A 10,132-nucleotide genomic window follows, 5' to 3' on the forward strand; every position below is an offset into this window, starting at 1 on the left:
AGAATGAGATGACAGCTGGACTCTGCCCCTGTAACATGTCAGGCAGGCAGTGTTGTTTCTTAAAGATCATTTTCAGGATGGCCAGAATTCCTCGCTGTCCTGCTTGATAGCTTCACTCGTGAGCACTTCAGAGACACGGATCTGATCAGAGTCTTCGACTCAGAGACAGGCTGGCAGTCTGGCAGCGTCTGACATGACATGGCCACTTCATGGCGAGAATAAACAGGCTGAAGAAACTGTGGTGTCGAATGCTTGGAGGAGCTGATGGAGACAGGTCTGGGTGTCCTCCTGAGATACAAGAGCACCAGCTGCCATTCTTATTTTCTCCATAGAATGCACCCCCATATTTGTAATTTTCATGACTCATTAGATTGGTGCACAATAAAATGCAAGTTGGATTTAAATACAAACCGTTAATACAAATACAACCGCAAATACAATTACTATTCCGACATGGCTATCTCCAGATGCACTTTGTCATCTATTTTTGACTCTACAAGACTGATCCAATGAAGGGTGCAAATAAGATTCATTTCCCTGTGAGTGCTGCCGTGGCTCTGCACATGCTCTAAGCAGGTCTGAGTCTCAAAGCATATGAAGCCCTTTGATATAATGCTCTCTATTAATGGCTCAGTATGAGTAAATAGAGCTGAACCGGAACTGACTTGAACTGAATTCAGTGCTCTCATGTGGGCTATGCTGTTAATGAAGGCAGCGCTCCAACTTGGCTACATGATTTATATTGTGACTGATAATGACTCCAAAGGCTTTAATCAGACTCCCATTAGGTCCATTCGTAAACACCGTGACACAGTCACGATGCATTTCTTTTAGCTGGTCAGTGGTCATGCCAGATGAGTGTCCTGGATTCATGCCAAACACAAGAAGGTCCTGCCACCCAGCTTTGCAAACCCTGGCATTCCCATCCAACAACGAAGCGGTATCATGGTGTCAAAGCACAAGGTGGGCAGAAAGCAGGTAGTAGGCCTATGCTGGCCCATGGTGCTGGTTCTCTCCCTCAGTGTAGTTGAGCAGTGATTATGGGGGCTGGCTGGAGGAGGAGAAGAGTCTGTGCTGTGTGGCCCACTCCCGTCCTGACATCCTAATTACACACGGGCCAGATCAGCTAGCTACAGCACACACACACACACACACACACACACACACACACACACACACACACACACACACACACACACACTCACTCACTCACTCACTGCAGCCCAATTATCTGCAAACATACCGACAGACATACAATCCAGCCAATGCCAATTCGATTACAGCATCTTTCTGTGTCAAAAAACCCCATAAAGCACCCATAGTTCATCCTTTCAAACAGCAGCTTTTCATTATGTTTGCCATTTAATTACAGTTAGCACCACTAAGTGTTGTGTCAAAATGTATTGAAAACACTATCTATTGGTATTACCTTATTGTTAGCCGAAGAGTATTCTTGGACTGGACTAGCCTATGGAAATGCAGTGGTGATTCAGTGGATCCCAAGTAAAGGGGGATCGTTCTGTCCCTAAACAGGCCAATGTCCGGCATCATCATCCATTACAATCTAACATATCACTTTTCCCCTTTTTTCCCACAAAACCTCTTAGTGTTTTGAGAGTCCCACAGAAGCAAGAGTATAACTTGGTGAGAAATATCTTATTTTTGTTACTAAACATTTGTAACTTTTGTGCCGGTTCGCATATTTTTAGAAATCTCCTAACAAGATAATGAGAGATGGAAAACAAACCATGACCCTTGTAAGCACTCTTTGATTTTGAGCATACTATTTGATTCTTTGTTTTTTCTGGCCTGAACTCTTCTAGAAACAACACACTCACTCGCTTTCTCTCTGATCTTCAGATTTTTTCCCCAATTAATAACAATGTTTTCTTTTTTCAACATAATGATAAATGACTGTGTGCTAATGATCTGGTGCAAGCGTGCGCACACACACAGACATGAGTGTATCCTCATACCCACTCATGTGCAGTTCACACACACACATTCCTAAAGAGTCAGCAGTGTGTGTGTGTGTGTGTGTGTGTGCGTGTGTGTTTGTTTGTGTTGTGATTGCAGGGTGAACCACATAGATTGCCCCACTCTTATGCTGTGCTGCTTTGCGTTGGCCAGCTGTGCCCTGACACGACCACTCTGACTCACCCAGCTGACAGACGCCCCACTGGAGTCGACAGCCAACAGCTGTGTGTGTGTGTGTGTGTGTGTGTGTGTGTGTGTGTGTGTGTGAGAGAGAGAGAGAGAGAGAAAGAGAGGCCCCTCGTTTGTTCACCCAGCGACTTATCACCCAACCACTGCTGCCACTGCCATGAGCACTCTCCGTAGAGCCGATTAGGAGACAGAGAAGACAACAACCACATTCACAGCTCCTCAGTCACAAGATGGGAGATCCAAGTCCACAGCTCCCCAATCACAGCCAATTTTTTCTGCCCCCTTCTTACATCTCCTCATCTTTTCTCGTCTCCTCTCTCCTGTACTCCTCTGTGCTCATCTCCTCTCGTCTCTTCTCGTCTCCACTCGTCTCCTCTCTCCTCTACTCCTCTGTGCTCATCTCCTCTCGTCTCTTCTCGTCTCCACTCGTCTCCTCTCTCCTCTACTCCTCTGTGCTCATCTCCTCTCGTCTCTTCTCGTCTCCACTCGTCTCCTCTCCTGTCCTCCCTCTGTGCTCATCTCCTCTCGTCTCTTCTCGTCTCCACTCGTCTCCTCTCTCCTCTACTCCTCTGTGCTCATCTCCTCTCGTCTCTTCTCGTCTCCACTCGTCTCCTCTCTCCTCTACTCCTCTGTGCGTATCTCCTCTCCGCTCTTCTCCTCCCTTCTCCACCACGCCTTCACCTCATGTTCTCTTCGAATCTCTTGGCAGTCCTCTCTTCTTTTAATTCCTCTCTTACATGCTCATGTCTTCTCTATGCCTCTATTTATCCTTTCTTCTTGTTTTTAATGCTTCCCCATCCCCCTCTTTTTTGTTGTGTTCTCAGCCCACTTAACCCACTGTGTCTGACCCTCTGTAGGCCATCCTTTTTCTCCACAGAGCCACAGACCAGATACACAACTCCTTCAACATGGTGGAAAATACTACTTTAAATGGCTTGACCCATCACCCATTGCTTATATGGTAAAACCAATGAAGAGCACTTCAAATGGACGGTGAAGGTCAGTGTTTTTCTTGAGTATGATAAAACTGATCATGATGGAAAAAATGTATTTATCAATAACGCTGATGCACTTCCTGTGAAATATTCGCATATGAATGTACTGAGACCTCACATAAGTTTGTATGTATACACACAGACACAGACACCCACATGCACACACACACACACACACACACACACACACACACACACACACACACACACACACACACACACACACACACACACACACACACACGCTTGACCATCAGCCTGGAACTCCATAAGGAGAATTTCTTTTCCCTGAGCTAACGGGGAAAGCGACCATGCGATTCATGCATGCGTCATTCCCAGCTCATTCTCTCTTTCTATCCTCTCTTTCTCTCTCGCTCTTTCGCAGATGTTACCAGGAGGCAGAGAACCCCCACCACCTCCATCACTCTCAATCTTTCTTTCTCTCTCCCACTAATTCTCTCTCCCTCTCTCTCTCAGATGGTACCAGGAGGCTGGGGTCCCCCCTCTCCCTCTCTCTCTCCCTCTCTCTTTCTCTCTCTCTCTCCCTCTCTTTCTCACTCAGACCTTACCGGCAGGCACAGGAGGACTGCCACCAGGAGGTGTCTGCTCATCTTCTCCGCTCGGCTTCAGCAGCGACCCCCCGCAGACTGACTCACGTCCTGGCAGCAGAGGCCACCTCACCGCGGCTCAGCGCTAGATTCTCTCCTTCACCGGATCCTCTGCTTCAGCAAATCGCTTAATTCCCCTCCAACTCACAGGATCTGGAAAAAAACAGGTTAACAGGTAGTTCAAAATAAACAACAACAACAAATGCTGTCGAGGTAATGCATGACCAATGCTTTTTGCTGCTGCAGTCCCTGGTATATCCAGGACATTTGTCCATATGACATGTGTTTGGTAGTGAGGTCTGTGTGGGTGGACAGTTTGTCCCTCTGACAGCGAAAGTTTATGCGCTAGGGGCCTGAGAGAAGCCAGAACCCCTGCGTGCGCACTGCCCAAACAAAACCTCAGAGTGGGTGAAAACATCATGGAGGGCACTCTTACCGCTGGCTCCTGAGGATGTCTGCTCGCCAGCATGTGCTAATATTCACCCCATCTGCATTCTTACACACACACACACAAATGAATGTTCACACATGCATGCACGCAAAAACACAGACAGACAAAGATACACACACACACACAGAGAGACACACAGATACACTTATACCAACACACTTTTGCACATTATAAGCACACAAGGTTCACAGAAACAAGAGGAAAACACACGCACACTGTCTGAGCTTCGTAGTCCTCTCATGAGATTATATTTACAGATAGCAGCTGTCTGTTTTGTTGTGCTGGGTGTTTGACATTGCGTTAATTTTTTCATTCTATGCTTAAGTGCTATTTCCATCAGTCTCATCAATGGAACATGTGATTTGATTCGATCAGAGGCTGTTTGAATCGTTTAGGGGGCGCACAAATGCCAGAATGTGACAGGCTGCACAGACAGGAAGGCTTGGTGTTTATGAAAAAGAAACGTGTGACTCATTGCGACAAAAAAATTAGACCTTTTTTCATTCTCTCTCACGCTCTTGCACAGGCTACATTCTGTCTCAATGCAGAGGCCAGCCCTGAGCTACTGTGAATGATTTGTATGGTACACCTACATTTTTTTCTGATAGTCCCTAAAGCACACACACACACACACACACACACACACACACACACACTCACACACACACACACGCAAGCAAGCATACACTCACATATCCATCTCTAGCTTCTAGTAGCGAATCCAATTACTTCTGAACCAGCTTGCGGATGGTTTATTAAATAATAACAGACCATACACAGAGAGAAAAAGAGAGAGAGAGAGAGAGAGAGAGAGAGAGATGGGGTATAGTGTCCAGGAAGGATGTTGCCAGATTTACCAGGAAATAAACCCACAAGAGGAACCACGCAAGCTTCTTACTTTTATTCATCCTTTTATTTCAGCTGAAGTGTTCAGTCTCAACTCCATACGAGGGAAATGTTCTATATTTTAAAGAGAGCTGTGCCTCTAATTGGGGACACAGAACAATACAACTGAACCATTTATCTGACATCACTGCTGGCTCTGGTTCTGGGACAGACTTGTGTGTGGATCAACACCAAAGTTGGTCAATCTTTGGACCTTCATCCCAGCCATCAACTCAAGATGCCGGCTAGAGGGAGACTGACAAAACAGACGACGCGGCCACATTCTTGTAGGTTGATCGAAAACAAGCTGTTTTGATGTGTGGTATTTTTAAACCTCCTTAGACCATTGATAGTTTCATGCAGGGCAAGCACATCTTCTGTCTTCTAAGCTCTATATTGCTGGGAAGACTTTCAAAAAAAGGTGCCACTCCAATTAAAGGCCATGTCTGATGAAGACTTAAAGCAGCCGCTTATACCAAAAATAAATTCAGTTCCTATGGTAAATTTTACTGTGGTAATCAAACACACACAAACAACACAGTGCAGAAGCACGTCAGAAATAGCCCAAGTCTTTTTGGAAAATGGCCCATATATATCAGAAAAGCATTCTTTTTTTTAACCCTGCCTCTTTTGCTATTCCACAATGTATGGGACAGAAACAACAGCTCCAACCAAATCTCTAATCCAAGGTCATTCGTGTCATATAACAATCTTACTATATATTCCTCAAACAAAAGAAACCCTAGCAATGCTCTTTCAGCTTCTTCTTGACCAAAAGAGAGAGGGCGATTTCATTCTTGAATAATTTTAAATGCAGGAGAAGGGTAGTTCTCTGGTGACTCATTCAGCACTAAGGCCACCAAGCATTGAGGTAGATATGAAAAAAGTCTACAGCACCCTTATATTACCGTCTGTGTACTAGGGCTATTGTGCATAGCTTGATATGAGAAAAGATAAAAAGGTCGTGAATTGTACATGAATATCAGATGGAAAAATAATTACAGGACGCATGCAAACAGACAACGCCTAGTCATGTCATTCACTATTTTCTGACGGGCAGTTTAAAATGTTTCTCACTTAAACAAATGAGAATGATTTGTATCGTTTCAGACCGTTCCCAAATGCTCAATTTGCATATTAAGCAAACCGCCAATAACACACAACCTGGGTGTGACAGACTGGGTGTGACAAACTACATTGTAGCCTAGATGTAAGTGTTTCATTCATTATGAACAAAAACAAATGAGCAAACAAACAGTCAGGGTCCAATAATCTAATTAGCAATTAATTGAACATTTACAATTAACTTCTGAGGCATTGCAAGCTAATTAATCACCGCATTTGGTCCTTTTAGTGTTAGGCTACGACATGTCTTTGACAGGTGAAAAAACAAACAAACAATGCATACAGTAAGATAAACGATCCTAGAAACACTGCAACATTGCATTGCCTATATGTCTCGACAAGGCACTGCGTGCAGGACACGATTGCTGTCTGTTTGTGTCAGCTAAATGAATCCTTTTGGCACATTTCGCAGTAGGCTACATCACGTTACCTTCATGGTACCCAGGAGCGTTTAATCAGTTTTTGAGCCCTAACAGGAACATCAACTGTTACCTAAGCACTCCCAAGAGATGGGGTGCCAACGCCACATACCGCAAAACCCGAATGCGCCGTTCACATACTTCGCCCTCTCCTCCGCGTTACAAGCCCTATTAATAGCGCCTTTTTTTTACAGAGACTCTTCCGTCTGCTGTTTTTTAATTCCCATAAATAATTGAAGCATTCCAGAGAGAGAATTCAACCAGTAAGTATGAGAATAATCAACCGCCACACAGAAGTCCTAGAAGATCCATACTTTAACAATGCACACCAATACATTTCAATGTTAGCGCTGAGAATGGCTAAATGCAGATATCTATTCAACGCGATGAAGCAAATGAAGTGTAGGAGAAACGGCGTGTACTCCTGGCTGTTATCGTGACTCCAAATAACCAACAGTAAACAGCATGTTTTAAGATAATAGGTCTTACCATTACCGCTGTAATTCTCCTATGGGATGACTACTCAGCGTATCCAGCGTGTCCAAGTCTCGGTCCCACTACCCTCTCTGGTAAGACGCAGGTCGATAATATCGCCTTGTGTTGTGCGGCTACTGCAGAGCGTTCTCTCCACTGCCCGCTCTCCGCTACGGGGGTGTGCAAGTAGCGCCGAACAATGTCTGAACGCTCAATATAGCTTAATAGGCTACGAGAAACTCGCACTCTAGCAATGCATATCAGCGTAACGGAGATGGCAGAATTGGAATGATAACATTTCATGCATTTGCGGCGTGAAGTGCAATCCGAGATGGGTTGATAGCCTATTGTCCTTATTCTCCGGGGTCCTGTTTGTACGGGGTCGAAAAATAAACAAAAAATATCTGTCGTGTAGCCTCAAGCGCTCGGTAATGATATCATTCAGGTTATTGAAACGCACCTCACTGCTCAGACCAGTCGCTCCAGGAGCACATCGACAGCCAATGAAAACGCTTCATTGCACAATCACGCATTACTCTGGGAGATGGAGCGGTGCACTCTGCGGGTCTATTTCCATTGGAATTATCTGGATTTTGAATTTACTGACTCGAAAGATAAAAGGAGTTTACTTAAAAGTTTGTGCGAGTAGTTACATCTGTGGCATTCAACTAAGCATTGGTTTTTGGAACCTGTTTTGAACAGAAACACGTTTTCACACAAGTTGCCTAACATTATGTGGTATGATATGAGCATGGGCCTACATTCTGAATCATAAAACACACAGGTCTGTCTGCATTATGTCATCAGATTGCTTGTCTATACTGGAGCTCAATATTAGGACTCAAGTATGGACAGGGAACTAAGGCCTAAAATAAGCACACAAACTATAAAATCAATAGAGCCATTGGCAAGCAGTGAGAGTGAGTCTGAATATGTTAAGTGATGAGAGTAAGTCTAAATTATGTTAAGTGATGCTGATGTCTGTCAGACATACGAGATAAAGAATGCTTTCAAATTTAAAAAGCCTTCCACAATATAGTTCTCTAGTCACATAATATGATTTTAGTTTACTGAACAAGAAAGCCAATTCTGGTAGACTGTGGAATTTGACCAAAGATCTGAAACATTTTGGGATTTATTTTTTACAGTATTCTATAATTTAGCAACATAAAGGTTCTTGTTGCGTGTGTGGAGAAATAGCTCTTCGTGTAGGCTGCACAGGCTACTGATAGACCGCACTGACAGAACAGTGGACATCTTAGCTTTTATCTCCTGTGGAGCTATTTATATCTCAATCATCAGTTGGTAAAATATCTTTATATAATGGCCTGTTGAACAGTTTCCATGGCAAAAACCTGTGTTCAGTCTTGCACATCACCGCTGACAATTTGCTCTACTTTTCTTAATAAAGAAGTAGATGAGGACTATATATAAAAAAGCCCTTCTAATATTAGAGGCTGCTTCTTGCCCTGCTGGAGGAGTGATCGAGTTTAGTTAGTGTTAGTACAACCTGCCGTAGCCTACACAGAGTATCATGTGATGCGAGTGGAGCTGGAGATGCAGGGACAGCGTGTCGGGAGACGTGGCCTTGTTGGCGTTCATCTTTCTCCTCTCCAGCTCCTTCGTGTGAAAAGTGCTCTCCGGCTCGATTGAGACATCCCACAGAGTCCCCCCTCCATCCCCCACTCCACTTTGCCTCAATTAGGCCCCTGTGCATCCACATCGCCATGGTGATTCTGTCGCTGACGCAGAGTGGATGGAAGCTCGAAGTCGTTTGAGTGTTGAAGCAACTCACGAATCCTCCGACCCCATACACATACAGTATTCTTCTCAGAGGGCTCCCCAGCCCTGTACTGTCATTAGAAACAGCTTGTAGGCTTTAGAATTGATCACTGAAGTTTCAAGGGGTTTGCAAAGTTTCTGCTAAAGAAGCCACGAAGACATAAAGCGTGCACCTGGCTGTGCCTGGCTTATTTTTGGCACATTATTGTTTGCCTCTGACATCTTCTGATCAATATCAATATCTTCATTGAACATTTATATATAGCTTTGACTGTTTATCTTCAAAAAACACAACCAAATGGCCCATTTCAGTGGTTTAGCAAGCACACCCTGAGCAGTTAGCGTTAGAGCTGGGTCGGCACCAGCTCAGACCTACATTCATTCAGGCCATCAGCATGTTCAGCGTGGAATGTGTCCGCATCGTTTAGCATTCAGCATGACTGTTGTCACCCACTATTACGTTCAGTCTGTCTTTGACAAGCTCTTCCAAACACATCTGATAGGCTGAAGTGTTTGAAATGCCTAACAGTATGACTTCATGAAAAGCTTTCTGGTTTAATTGCAGGCTGTCAAAATGCCAAGCAGCTGTTCGCTGCTGAATGGCTGCATAAATGACAAATGCTATTGCACACTTTCTTTCTTTCTTTCTTTCTTTCTTTCTTTCTTTCTTTCTTTCCCATCAATGAAGAGGATGACAACAATGCATGTTGTCCATAGGGTCTTGGCTGTCTAATTGCATAAATGTGATGAATGAGTGTAGTGTTGGTCTAGATGTAAGCTTACGGCATGTGTGTTGTGTTGTGTGAGTTTGTGTCCATATGAGTCAAGTGAATGAATGAGGCCCATAACTGTCTTGTAGACAAGCTGAATGAATAGAAACAATGAGGACGAGAAACAATTCCCCTTGTCTTTGCAGTAAGCAAGCAAAGCTGAAAAGAGAGTAGCTGGTTACTGCTCATAATATACTGCTTCTAAATACTGTCCACTATATTGGCAGAAGATATATTTGGCTGTTCAGCATTGGAAACTCTAATGCTGAAAGCCTCGGCAAATTCAAATTAAATGTCATGACAGGAAAAAAGCATCAACTCCCGTCTCGAATGTCAACCGGATGACAGCAGCTTGTTGGGAGTCTGCAAGCAGAGATGTCTCTTACCATGACGATTGAGAGAGTGGGGTTTAATACACTCACACATTTCCAAAGCCTCCATCACCCCCTCTCACACG

At 44.2% G+C, this 10,132-nt stretch overlaps 1 protein-coding gene across 6 annotated transcripts in view; it reads right to left on the reverse strand.

Annotated features, from left to right (window-relative positions):
• Positions 1–7,636, reverse strand: part of adcyap1r1a (adenylate cyclase activating polypeptide 1a (pituitary) receptor type I) — a 30,991-nt gene extending 23,355 nt beyond the window's left edge. For 2 of the 6 annotated variants that reach the window (XM_048247851.1, XM_048247844.1), the window contains exons 1-2: positions 7,139–7,636; positions 3,731–3,922 (exon numbers count right to left, since the gene is read on the reverse strand). In XM_048247851.1, coding sequence (XP_048103808.1) covers positions 3,731–3,772 — 42 coding nt within the window. In that variant the 5' untranslated portion in view covers positions 3,773–3,922; positions 7,139–7,636. The remainder of the gene's footprint in view (positions 1–3,730; positions 3,923–7,138) is intronic. The other 4 variants (XM_048247864.1, XM_048247858.1, XM_048247869.1 and 1 more) reach the window with 3 other exon arrangements.
• Between the last annotated feature and the right edge of the window lie 2,496 nt (positions 7,637–10,132).

This window comes from Alosa alosa, chromosome 1 (genome assembly GCF_017589495.1).
Source record: "Alosa alosa isolate M-15738 ecotype Scorff River chromosome 1, AALO_Geno_1.1, whole genome shotgun sequence".
Classification (NCBI taxonomy): Eukaryota; Metazoa; Chordata; class Actinopteri; order Clupeiformes; family Clupeidae; genus Alosa; species Alosa alosa.